This window comes from Neoarius graeffei, chromosome 8 (genome assembly GCF_027579695.1).
Source record: "Neoarius graeffei isolate fNeoGra1 chromosome 8, fNeoGra1.pri, whole genome shotgun sequence".
NCBI classification, from domain to species: Eukaryota; Metazoa; Chordata; class Actinopteri; order Siluriformes; family Ariidae; genus Neoarius; species Neoarius graeffei.
In genome coordinates this window covers 7,342,740-7,355,794 of record NC_083576.1, presented here as the reverse complement: position 1 = coordinate 7,355,794, position 13,055 = coordinate 7,342,740, and the positions used below count along the sequence as shown (strand labels likewise).

The following is a 13,055-nucleotide window of genomic DNA, read 5'->3' as shown; positions in this document are numbered from 1 at the left end:
AAGTACCTCGGGCTGTGGCTGGACAGCAAGCTGGACTGGACCTGCAACACCAAACACTTATACAGGAAGGGGCAGAGCAGGCTATACTTCCTAAGGAGGGTGCGGTCCTTTAACATCTGCAGGAAACTCCTGTGGATGTTCTATTAGTGTGTGGTTTCCAGTGCCTGTTTTACACCATGGTGTGCTGGGGGGCAGCACATCCAAGAAGGACACATCCAGACTGGACAAACTGATCAGGCGGGCCGGCTCTGTGGTCGGCATGAAGCTGGACTCTCTGGTGATGGTGGCGGAGAAGAGGACTATGGACAAACTATTGAACATCATGGACGATGCCAGTCACCCTCTGCACACCGTCATCAGCAACCAGAGGAGCCTGTTCAGTGACAGAATGCTCCTTCCCAACTGCAGGACTAACAGACTTAAAAACTCCTTTGTCCCTCACGCCATCAGACTGTACAACTCCTCTCTGGGGGGGAGGAGGGGTAACAGGAGGACAGAGGACGGGAAGGAGCAGTAGCCTAGCCTAACAATAAGCAATACTGGACAATCTGCAATATAATGTGCAACATAAAGTGCCATATCTCTCCTGCTGCCCTGCCCCCCCCTTTTTCCCCTCCCCCCTTCCTCTCTTCCCCATATCTTATTCTTTTTCTATTTCTATATGTAAATAATTAATTTAATTTATCTTGAAGTTTTTTCTCTATTTTCTATTCTCTGTTAATCTGTAATGATGCTGCTGGAATCTTAATTTCCCTGAGGGAACCCGCCCAAAGGGATCAATAAAGTTTTATCTAATCTAATCTAATCTAATCTAATCTAATCTAATCTAATGTGAAGGTCATGTGCTGGATTGTGGTTGAGGCGAAGTAACTATAGATTACATAATACAAAAATTATTTAAAATTATATTTAAAATTGGATTTTGTCAGACATTGTAGACAGGGATTATCTATCACTCACTTCGTTAATACACTCATGTATACACTTGGCCACATTATTAGGAACACCCAGACATCCACCTGCTGTTTTCTGCACTTCTCTCATCAGCCGATCACTCGACAGCAGCACGATGCATCAAATCATCCAGATCCAAATCAAGAGCTTCAGTTAATGTTCACAATGTTCAAACATCAGAACAGGAAAAATTGTGATCTCACAGTGAAGTGTGACTTTCTTACACTGCAGCATGGGGGTTGGTTTGGTTCTTCTTATTGATGTTTTTGTCCTGGTTTAGTTCCATCTCACTGGACATGCAGAGGAAACTTCACACAAAAACCACAGACTTCTGATGAACTAGTGTGGTTCAAAAATAGAAACGTTCATGAAAAGGAAATTTAACTCGTGATTTGAAGCAGCCAATCAGATGAAAGTCTCAAGAACAAAACGGCAGCTTTTCAGCAGCTCGAGCTGAGTGTGACTTCACCTCTGAAGATGACATCACTGTGGCTTCTTCTCTTATCTCTGAACACCATCAGTAAGTTTTAAAGAGGTTTTAATAAAACTATTATTATTATTATTATTATTATTAATTTGTTTGCTTATTTGTTTATTTATTTATTATTTTCTAGCTCCAGCCCAATCTGTGGATTTTTCCAAACCATCATTTCTCTCAGTGAAGTCTGGAGAACGTGTGACTCTTAACTGTTCATTTAGAGCCAATGATCCGAGTGAAAGTTTGTTCTGGTACAAACAAATATTTGGAGAAATGCCTCAAAAAGTGGGAGAAAAAATAACTTATCAAGATATCAACATTTCGCCCATGTTCAATACGTCAGGAATTAAAATGGAGCAGACTGAGAACGGCGTTTCTCTGACAATCTCACATGTAAAAAAAGAAGACGGAGGATTTTACTACTGCGGGAAAGTTTCCTATCACCAAGCTACGTTCATCACAGGAACTGTCTTGGCTGTAAGAGGTAATTAACTAAATTAAAACTGTTTGTACAATACACACTCAATTTCTGAACACTGTATATTTAATTACCATCATAAATAACAAGTTAATACATTCTGGAAAGGGTTAGGGTTTTTTTTTTTATTCTTTATTTTAATTACTGTTTTGTGGTGTTTTTGTTTTGGTCTGTGGTCATCAAGTCAAAGTCAAAGTCCCTCTGACGCCAGAATCTGGTTTTCCCAGTCAGTCTCCTGTCCCAGTACTAACCAGCTCTTTCAGACGTATGGGTGCGGCGCCGGTCTCCATTTCGATAGCCCTCGGCCTCTCACCTATACACCTAGGGTTACAGTGGGGGGCTGGTTGTCTCTGGTAATCATGGTGATTTAACTTAAAAAAAAAAAATATATATATATATATATATATATATATATATATATATATATATATATATATATATATATATCCCTCAATTTGTAAAAAAAAATAATAATAAAAAAAAAATCCTCGGCAGTGTAAATTGAAATTAATACATTCTGGAAACGGTATTTTATTATTATTATTATTATTATTATTATTATTATTATTATTATTATTATTTGGTGATTAAACTGTAAATAAATAAATAAATACTACCTTGTTTAAAATAAATTTAAAAAACCCAAATAAATAGACATCAATAAATAAATTTCTTGCAGTGAGAATTGAAATTAATAGATTCTGGGATTTTTTTCTTTATTTTTAAAATTATTTATTGGTGATTAAACTGGAAATAAATAAATCAATACTTTTAAAAAACAGCTTGTTTAAAAAAATAATTAATAAATAAAACTCTGTGGGCGGCACGGTGGTGTAGTGGTTAGCGCTGTCGCCTCACAGCAAGAAGGTCCTGGGTTCGAGCCCCGGGGCCGGCGAGGGCCTTTCTGTGTGGAGTTTGCATGTTCTCCCCGTGTCCGCGTGGGTTTCCTCCGGGTGCTCCGGTTTCCCCCACAGTCCAAAGACATGCAGGTTAGGTTAACTGGTGACTCTAAATTGACCGTAGGTGTGAATGTGAGTGTGAATGGTTGTCTGTGTCTATGTGTCAGCCCTGTGATGACCTGGCGACTTGTCCAGGGTGTACCCCGCCTTTCGCCCGTAGTCAGCTGGGATAGGCTCCAGCTTGCCTGCGACCCTGTAGAAGGATAAAGCGGCTAGAGATAATGAGAATGAGAAATAAAACTCTCTGTCACAGTGAATTGAACCAAGTGTATTGCCAGATTAAAAAAAAAATCAATTACAATATATTATTTTATTCATATCACACTTTTAACAATTGGCAGCTTTACAGATCTCCAAATATCACGATCAATTGAGTTCTATCCCTAAAAACATAAACATTCTTCACTGTAGAGGTTTTAAGAGGTCCACACTGCACTGTAAAAATGATTTGCTGTTTTAACTTAAAAAAAAAGTTAGTACCCGGGCTGCCTTAAAATTTTGAGTTCAGTGAAATTCATATCGGAAGTTAAATTGTTCGCCTCATTGTGTTAATTTACGATATGAATTTCAATGAACTCAAAATTTTAAGGCAGCCCGGGTACGAACTTTAAGTTAAAACAACAGATCATTTTTTACAGTCTGGACAACATTGAAAACTTCACTGTAATTGATGACTCTGTGTGAGAACCAGAAGTAATTTGGTCCAAAACAGTGAGTTTGTGAATTATATCTCTGTTTTATGTCCAAAAAACCCAACCATTTTGGACTAAAGACTCAAAAGTACAATGAGAAAAGAACTCATGAAGCTCATATCCACCAGGTGAAGGGTTTCATTGGTGGCCACAGATACAGTATGTGCACGATGGAGGATTTTGGTAAAGAGACGTTTTGTCAGCATGTTATTGCTTTGATTTAATGATCCCAACTTTGACTAATATTAGATGGATCAGGATGAACATGATGGAGAATGTAGTTTTAAAAATGTTGGTTGGACAGACAGTGGAACAACAGGGCTGATCGCTAAAGACATCACTTTAGACAGGTGTTTGGGGAATATGAATGCACTGGGGATGTGGTTTATGGATTAATTGTGTATTTTTAGTTTTGTAAGTCTTTTAAATACATGGCTCTGGTGGTAAACTTCATCATCTCTGTTTTTCTTTTTCCATTTTTATGTTGTAAAATGGCTCTTGTTAAGCACTTTGTGACATTTCTCTGTGAAAAGTGCAAAACAAGCAAACTTTTCTTCCTGACTCACTTACTTCATCACATCGAGATTTGTTTTTTAGTCGAGTGATTCTGGTGCCATGATTCTTCTTCTACTTTTGTCCTTTCAGTTTGAGAACTTGTTTGAAAAACAGTTTCCAGGTAAATGTAGATGAAAACACCTGAGATCTCACCCCGTCTCTATCACTCTGAACAGGTGATGGAGATGGAAAAGTGTCAGTGATCCAGAGCGGCGTGTTGGACTCGGTTCCTGCAGGAGCGTCAGTGACTCTGCAGTGCTCGGTTCTCTCTGAGAGCAGAGCAGCAGAACACCAAGTGCTCTGGTTCAGAGCTGCTTCACCACAATCCCATCCTCAAATCATTTACACTCATCACAACAGCAGCCGTCAGTGTGAGAGCGGCTCTTCTACACACACCTGTGTGTACGACTTCTCCAAGAACATCCTCAGCATCAATGATACTGGAACTTACTACTGCACTGTGGCCGTGTGTGGGAAGATCATTTTTGGGAACGGGACTCGAGTACAGTTGGAGAACTCTCCAAAATGTGGTTGGTAATAAAAGTTCTGTCATCCATCCATCAATCTATCTATCTGTGAAATTAATATGATCGGTGTTCTTTCTGTCCTGAAGTGATCTACCTCGCAGTGGTGGTGGCAGTGTGTGTGGTTGTGATCTTCGCTCAAGCTTTTATAATCTGTAAAATGAGGAACTGTGAACAAATCAGAGGTGAGCCTGAATCATACAGAAGTGCATAGAATTTTGCTAATTAATTTTTCTCTTGACTTCAATATTACAGAATGTTTTGTGTAGATTTCTAACATTCCAACAAATATATATTACATCCTAGAAATCATATATTATATAAACATATAATCAATGTTTTTATATATATATATATAAATAAACATTGATTATCTCATTACAATGTGGGTGGGATATATTTGGCAGCATGAGAATAGTCAGTTCTTGAAGTCGATGTGTTGGAAGCAGGAAAAATGGGCAAGCGTAAGGATCTGAGCGACTTTGACAAATTGTGATGGATAGATGACTGGGTCTGAGCATCTCCAAAACTGCACATCTTGTGGGGCGTTCCTGGTATGCAGTGGTTAGTATCTACGAAAAGTTGTCCAAGGATCCAAAGGACAACCGGTGAACTGGCAACAGGGTCATGGGTGTCGAAGGCTCATTGATTCACTTGAGGCATGAAGGTTAGCTCATGTGATCCAATTCCACAGCAGAGCAACTGGAGCACAAACTGCTGAAAAAGTTCATGCTGGCTCAAACAGACAGGTGTCAGTATGAACGTTTTCAGCAGTTTGTGCTTCAATAGTTCTCCTGTGGGTTTAGACCATATGAGCTAACTTTTGTGCCCCATGTGAATCAATCTGCCTTTGACACACACGATCCTGTCGCTGGTTCACTGGTTGTCCTTTGGATCCTTGAAACACTTTTGGTGGGTAAAAATCATTGCATATGAGGAACACCCCACAAAATGTGCTGTTTTAGAGATACTCAGACCCAGTCATCTAGCCATATAATATATCCATGGTTAGGGTTAGTCTTAGGGACATGATGTAAAGAGATGCTGTCAACCAAAAATGGCTTAAAAATAATGAAATGAAATGTTTCAACATTCAAAAAAAAATAATACTATATACAGTAATTAGTAAGCCAGAATAAATGACACAAAGTCAATATTTGGAGCAAGATGAAATTTCCTTTGCTTTAAAATAAATAAATAGTAGTCTCAGGTCAAATGAGTGCAGTTTTATGTGGAAATGAGCTGTAGGTTTTACTGAGCATTTTACAGAACCAGACACAGTTCGTCTGAACGCTTTGTCACACTCGATTCTTAATTTTGCCACAAAACCCAGAAGTCATCATTATGTTTTATTTTTTTTAATCTGAAAAGAAAGTGCTCTCTTATGGAATATGCTGCTCAGAGACAAAAGTTTATTCATTATTTATTTATATATATTTTTTTCCTGTAACATTTAACTTTGTGCTGGAAAAAAGTGAACTTTTGGAACTCTAAAATGTTTTTGTAATGTTTTGAATCAATAATGTAGAAGTCATAAAATAGAAATCTATAGCAAAGGTAGTATGAAAGAAACAATAGGGTGCCAAGACTTTTGTACAGTACTGTGTACAATAAATATATATATATATATATATATATATATATATATATATATATATATATATATATATATTTTTTTTTTTTTCCTTTCTTTCAACAGTGAGATCTCAACGAGATTGTGTGGTCGAGGAAACACCCAATCAGGTAAATAATCTTAACCCTCATCCTACCGACATATTTTACATACAAATCTTACCGACTGGAGTCCGTTTGGACCCCAATTACAATTATGTGAATTTTTTCAATAAGTATTGATGACAAACAACATTTTTAGTTAGAACTTATTTTATTTATTAAAAACAAACAGGATTACAATTTAAAAAATGCTCATTATTAACAGTTTATCGACTCTAACTAAGCTATAATCGGCACATACTACCCTAAAAAATAGGCACAGTTTGAGATTTTGCCAATTTTTTTTTTTTTTTTTTGTAACTGAATAACCTGAAATTCAAATGGAGTTGTATTTGTGTCAGACAGAGTCTAAATGTGAAAAAAAAATAAAAGCATATGCAAGAATGTTATATGAAAATAAACATTTCTGAACACAGAATCTATGTTCTGTACAAGGTTTACTGACTGGAGTCGTTTGGGTTGGGTTGAGGAAGCTGGTTAGCATTAACTTGTTCTCCATTCCCTGGGTCTACGGATTCAGCGTCACTATATTCTGACTGTTCTGAAATATAATTCTCTTCTGCATCTGATAGGTCTGAAACCTCTAAATCAGACCCATCATCTACCTCTAGGATAGCTCTTAGGGCTTGAGCAGCAGTGTATCTTGCCAATCTTCTATTGTTTGCCATTATTCACTGTAAAAAAAAAAAAAATCAGTATGATATATGCATCAAAAATGTTGACAAATTCGCATTTCTGACTGGGGTCCGATCGGACCCCAAAGGACTATTGTTTATTATTGCCGCATAACAATGAGAAACCTGAAATAAAATGTTCTTTTGGAACAACCTAACAGAGTCTGACAAAGTCATAAAATTAAAAAAAAAATGTGCGAATAATAATTATCTGGCATATGAAAAACCCCAGTTGGTAGGATGAGGGTTAAATAATGTCTCCATTCTCTCAGGAACAAACTCCTTGATTTCTCGGTGTCACTGTGATGATTGAGATCTCTGTTTGTCTGTTCATTCTCACAGGGTCGTGATGCAGTGGAGCTGAATTACGCGGCTTTACATTTCAAAAAGAACAAAACGAAAAGAGTGACAAGAAAGAGAGAAAAACCTGATTGTATTTATTCTGAAGTGTCTTCTGGTACCTAGATTATATTTCTAATTTATTTTATTTAATGTATTAAAGAGTTCTGTTTTAAGGTTTAATTTTCAGAAGAGAAATTTATTCCACGTGTGGTGAGTTTTCTCTTGTGCACTGATTCGGACTGTGAGATTCGATCTGAGGACTAAAACCTAATGTCTATGAAATAAAAATCCAGGTGTGTGATTCTTTCTGCGTGAAATTCTGCACAGCTAAAAATCAATCTGTTCTTGGAGTTCACTTTGTGTATGATGATGTTTAGTGACAAAAAATCTACACACTTGTCCTTGAAGTGTATTTTATATCTACACTGGGACATTTTCAAAGAGCATGTCCTGTAGTGTTAATGCCAGAATTACGCACACTGTTAAAAAACTCACTACAAGTGCTTTTTTAGGTCACAAGTAAACACGTGTTAGTGACGAATTTCATTTCCTGCTCTTGTGGCTAACTGCTGTGACTGATGATGATGTGTAAAATAAAAACTCAACATCATCTTCCATCAACCACCAACACAACACACACTCCCTGGTCAAGAAAGCCCAGCTCCACCTGCACCGTCTCAGAAAGCTGAAAAAGTCAGAGCTGTAATCAGCGTTTACCCCTTTATCAGGAATTGTAATATTCTCCAGTATTGGAAAGCAAGAGGATGGAGAATAATCAGAGTTTCTATCCATCCCAACCACAGACTCTTCTGCCTACGAGCTTGTGGTAAGAGATACTGCAGCGTTTGAGGCACAACAACAGAGTCTCCAACAGCTTCTTTCCTCAGGATGGAAACGTCATAAATGTTCAGCTCTCAGGACTCAAAAGCAGATTCACCACTCGGCCTCTTTACATGATGTGTTGGAAAACCAGCACCATTTACAATGCTCATTTTATACCTTTAGACATTTTGTAAGAAAGCAACAAGAACAAAACAAATTAAAATCCTGGGCACGACAATACATGATTATGAATCACTTTCTGGAAGGATCCATCTTGCTTGTTTGATGCTTCACTTCACTTTTCTTCAGGGAAAACAAACCTCGTCCGGCAGCACTTATTTTATACCTATACTGGTATGTTGATAATGGCAATATTCCTCAATCATCAGCTGTCAGGTTATAGTCCTATGAAAACCCATGACCTTGAGTTTGACGTTTCAAGGTCACTCAAGGTCAAAGCTCATGGTGCCAAATGAAATCCCATATGGCACTTCCTAGAAGTTGATAATGGTAAATATCTGTCAACCATCAACCATTTTCAAGTTAAAGCCCTTTGAAAACCCATGACCTTGAGTTTGACTTTTCACTGTCAAAGATCATAGTGCCAAATGAAAGGCCATATGTGAGTTCCTATATGCTCATAATAGTAAACTTCTATCGCCTTCACCTTGATCCAATCACCCCCAAAATTTAATCAGGTAATCTACAGACCATTGCCCACCAACCCTGAAAATTTGAAGTCAATCAGTGCAACCCTCTAGACACTAGATAGTTAACAGGCAGACACACAAACAAACAGCTCTGATTACCTCACCACACTTACTCTGTCGTGGGCGGGGTAATAATGCTTGGTCACTGATTGGTTGCTGATTATCCAATCACAATGAAGTTATGGCCTGTAACTTGCTCTCAAAAAGTTTCAGCCATCACACAAGACAAGCATGGCTCACCATGTGGACAGGAGGAGGAGCCAAGCACCTTTCTCACCTTTCAATATTAATTTATGTCTATGGTAGTGTAATATATTTGCACTAAATATCATCTTAATCTTAGCAAGTGATTGGATTTAAAGTTAACTTGAATATATTTCAAAGCTCTAAAGCACAGGATTTAAGTTTAATGTCCATCACAATGGACTTCAGGTGCTGAAAGACAACAGCAGGAGCTTGATGATTTAGTGTTCGTATACCAGGCTGTGAATTTCTGGAAGCATTTCAGAGCTAAAATGTAGTTTGACAATATATTAATCATCATCAAATTATTATTTTTTTATTTTATAATGATGTACTTTTAGAGTATAAAGTCACAGACTTTTTTGAACTTCTGATAAATGGAGAACTGTCCGATCTTGACTGCTTGGATTCAGGAAATGAGGCAGATGAGACCAGGAGTAAGGGAGTAAAGTGAGTTAAAGATGATGTTGTATTGGTTTCAGAGAGGGACAATGACAATGCAGAGGTTTCACTGTCATTGAACGCCAGAAGAATTTGAGGTAGCAGCTGAGGTTGAGGTAGAAGACAGTGTAGGGACAGAGGAGCATGAGGATCTAACAGTTACCAGGAAGGAAGAGATTAAATAGCATTGTAGGCCTTTCACTACCATCCTGGATCTCCTTCATTTCTAAATGAATGTCTTGTGAGAGTGGAAAAACCAGTGGGGGTGAAACGTGGAAGGTCCAGCACGTCTCCTGAGCTAGTTCACGTCCATCAACCCAAACACGATCAGGATATAAGGCCCCGACCTGAAGTACAGTTCGACATGGTGGACCACATGCTAAATTATGATGACAAGAAAGAAGCTACCAGATGCAAGAGGATCTACGGTATATGTATATATAAGTCTTTTGTGACAAATGCAACATTCAGCTGTGCTTTGTACCAAACTGAAATTGTTTCAACGCATTCCTCATATAAAATATAATACAAAATAATGTAATAATAATATAAAATAGTAATAAATAAATACAAATAATATAAAATGTTACATAAATAATATACAAATTTGTTCTGAAGGTTTCTTGAGATTTTATGTTGATTTAGTCCCGGTGTACATTGTAATGGACATGAAAAAAAAGAAATAAAAATATGAGTTGGCAAAAAAAAAATATTCATACTTCATTTCTACATTGAACAAAAGTAAAAATCAGCTGTGGAAACATTTTCTTGCTCAGTAGAAAAAAAAATCAGGTCTGAAGGGGATAAAGAACGTTTAGCGACAGTGAATAAAAATATGATTATGGGCAAATTTATTTAATATGTATTATTATGCAACTATTATGAACAAATATAAAAATATTATCAACTTTTTTTTTTGTACTTTCACCAAATACAGTCATTTTGCTTCTAGAAATCTGCTCATCATTCTGCAGATCAATTATCTGTCCAGCTGAAATGAGCAAAAATATTTAACAATAGTTTAATAATCTTTGAGTGATTAAAAGCTTGTAATGAAAAATATGGAATAAATTAACACACAGTCGAGATATTTAACCTGCTGAAACATTTTCACTGCTTCTGCCGTGTGTTTCTCCATTTATTATGAATCATTTATGTTACAGCGTGCAGTTTTATTCACATCAGCGTACACACACTCATCTGATGAACCAGATTTCTTTGTTTCAGCTTTGGGTTTCCTCTTAGAGAAATGCACAGCTGCATAATTCAGTGTTTCAGCTTCAGATTCCTTTAAAAATATTAACAATAAAGCAAAAACAAAATAAGAATTTCAGCTCACAGTAAAAACCAGACAATCTGTGGAACTGCACGATACACACTCACTACACAGTTAATGTTCATCAACATTAAACATAAAAGCTGGGGATTGTTGTGAAATCTGATCAAACTGACTGTATAAATGACATCAAGAACATTATCAGGAAAAATATCTGAATGGAGCAACATTTCACATGTAGACTAATGAGTAAATAAAGGAGACATCGTGATATCTACATTAAAAAGCAACATGATTAAAGTGTAGAGTTTATAATAGAATAAAATCCAGTGCTATTTTTATTGCACACGTACCTGATTCATTCCTGGAGAATTTTCTACAGAAGCGTTTACTATTAATACAGAAACACACATTAGTGTCTTTGATAGGAATAAAAGTCACTGGAATTTTTATCTGATCACAGAAACACTTACTTTTATCCCATTTTCTTCTCCTCAGTATGAAATAAATGAGACAGAAAATCAGAAGTGCACACAAACCCAAAGCCGTTCCCAAACCGAGCACTGAGGAGTGGAGAGATCTGGTCACTTCTGAGAATGTTATTTCACTATATTATGAATTAAGGATGATTAATTAATAGTGAATTATCAGGCATCTTACCTGTTTTCTCTTGTGTGTTCGTGTTCGTGCTGTTTCCATGCAGTGTTGGTTCACAGCCCACTGAATTATCACCCAGAGCTGGTTTAGATGTTTCTGATTCAATAGTAACATGTTCACCTGGAAACATTTATCATCATTCACTGACTAAAAGTCTGTAACTCAGTGTAGTTGAAGAAGAAAACACAGTGAACATTTCACTACTTCAGGATTATTTGTCTTCCACGTTGAACATCTCATCTCATCTCATTATCTGTAGCCGCTTTATCCTGTTCTACAGGGTCGCAGGCAAGCTGGAGCCTATCCCAGCTGACTACGGGCGAAAGGCAGGGTACACCCTGGACAAGTCGCCAGGTCATCACAGGGCTGACACATAGACACAGACAACCATTCACACTCACATTCACACCTACGGTCAATTTAGAGTCACCAGTTAACCTAACCTGCATGTCTTTGGACTGTGGGGGAAACCGGAGCACCCGGAGGAAACCCACGCGGACACAGGGAGAACATGCAAACTCCACACAGAAAGGCCCTCACCGGCCACGGGGCCCGAACCCAGGACCTTCTTGCTGTGAGGCGACAGCGCTAACCACTACACCACCGTGCCGCCCCAGATTGAACATGTTAATGATAATAAGGAAAAATATCACGACATTAAACCAGGACTTTAAGAAAGTTTAGTGGAAATCCTACCTTTAATTTTTAAATAAGTTCCATCAGCAAACACAAGGTTGGGTCTCGTCAGTGCACAATAGTACATGGCTTCATCAGACTGAATGATGTTTAAAATTTTCATCTTGAAGCAGTTTGAAGATCTTTCTATTTGGAAACGTGACTTTTGGGATTCATTGTAAAATGTTTCTCCAGCAGTTTTAAACACCGTGACTATAATCTGAGGTTTTTTTCTGTTCGGTTGCTTAAACCAGGCGATCACCCCAACTACATTTTCAGAAATACAACACTGCAGAGTCGCCGAGTCTCCGATATCCACACTGAGCTCTTTATCAGGCTGATAAACTCCTGACTCTGTGAGGGATTGTGCAGCAACCCAGCGTCTACCAGGTTGGGCTGGATCTAGAAAAGAAGAAACAAAAAACACATTAATTAGATAGTGAATGCATTTCAAAAACATCAACATAAAAGCTTCAACATACAGCTTCGCAAACTGGTTGAGAGTAATAAGCTCAGTAAACTTTATTTTTTAATTTTTTTAATCTATCAAACTAGATGTGAATAATTGACTCATATTACTTACACATGGTGCTGAAGATCAAAATTAAAATCCACAAACAAGTCATTTTTCATTTCTTCATACTTCTCCAGTGTTTGTATCTCATTTATGAACAGAATATGAATGCACTTCAAGCAGGGTTTGGATTTATATTTATACTCCAGGCGCTCTGTGCTGAACACGCCCCAGAATATGACGTGATTGGGTGGAATAAAAAAAAAGACATGATCAGAGAGCACATGATATTCTGATCTGCCTACATCGACCCCACATTGTTCCATA

At 37.4% G+C, this 13,055-nt stretch overlaps 2 protein-coding genes across 3 annotated transcripts; one reads left to right on the top strand and one right to left on the bottom strand.

The window, feature by feature from the left end:
* Positions 1-1,431: 1,431 nt before the first annotated feature.
* LOC132890327 (uncharacterized) lies at positions 1,432-7,513 on the top strand. The gene is made up of 6 exons (XM_060927139.1): positions 1,432-1,474; positions 1,569-1,916; positions 4,293-4,646; positions 4,730-4,825; positions 6,340-6,383; positions 7,391-7,513. The coding sequence occupies exons 1-6, from the start codon at positions 1,432-1,434 to the stop codon at positions 7,511-7,513; spliced, it is 1,008 nt and encodes a 335-aa protein (XP_060783122.1).
* A 2,943-nt stretch (positions 7,514-10,456) lies between these two features.
* Positions 10,457-12,840, bottom strand: LOC132889993 (uncharacterized). 2 transcript variants are annotated; one of them, XM_060926794.1, is made up of 6 exons: positions 12,798-12,840; positions 12,236-12,616; positions 11,543-11,659; positions 11,350-11,445; positions 11,230-11,273; positions 10,457-10,894 (listed from the first exon to the last, which is right to left on the bottom strand). In XM_060926794.1, exons 1-6 carry the CDS (start codon positions 12,838-12,840, stop codon positions 10,748-10,750), a joined length of 828 nt encoding a protein of 275 aa, XP_060782777.1. In that variant the 3' UTR covers positions 10,457-10,747. The 2 variants fall into 2 exon arrangements, 1 of the variants encoding a protein (XP_060782777.1); XR_009655126.1 differs by lacking the exons at positions 11,543-11,659; positions 12,236-12,616; positions 12,798-12,840 and having other exon boundaries at positions 10,811-10,894; positions 11,236-11,480.
* Between the last annotated feature and the right edge of the window lie 215 nt (positions 12,841-13,055).

Excerpts from the sequence above, each read along its gene's own strand:
- LOC132890327 (XM_060927139.1), top strand. The coding sequence starts at position 1,432 with ATGACATCACTGTGGCTTCTTCTCTTATCTCTGAACACCATCA. Across the intron at positions 1,917-4,292 it reads AACTGTCTTGGCTGTAAGAG|GTGATGGAGATGGAAAAGTG; the intron begins GTAATTAACTAA and ends CACTCTGAACAG. Across the intron at positions 4,647-4,729 it reads GGAGAACTCTCCAAAATGTG|TGATCTACCTCGCAGTGGTG; the intron begins GTTGGTAATAAA and ends TCTGTCCTGAAG.
- LOC132889993 (XM_060926794.1), bottom strand. The coding sequence starts at position 12,840 with ATGACTTGTTTGTGGATTTTAATTTTGATCTTCAGCACCATGT. Across the intron at positions 11,274-11,349 it reads AAAATGGGATAAAAGTAAGT|TAAACGCTTCTGTAGAAAAT; the intron begins GTTTCTGTGATC and ends CTGTATTAATAG. Across the intron at positions 10,895-11,229 it reads CAGGAATGAATCAGGTACGT|GAATCTGAAGCTGAAACACT; the intron begins GTGCAATAAAAA and ends ATATTTTTAAAG.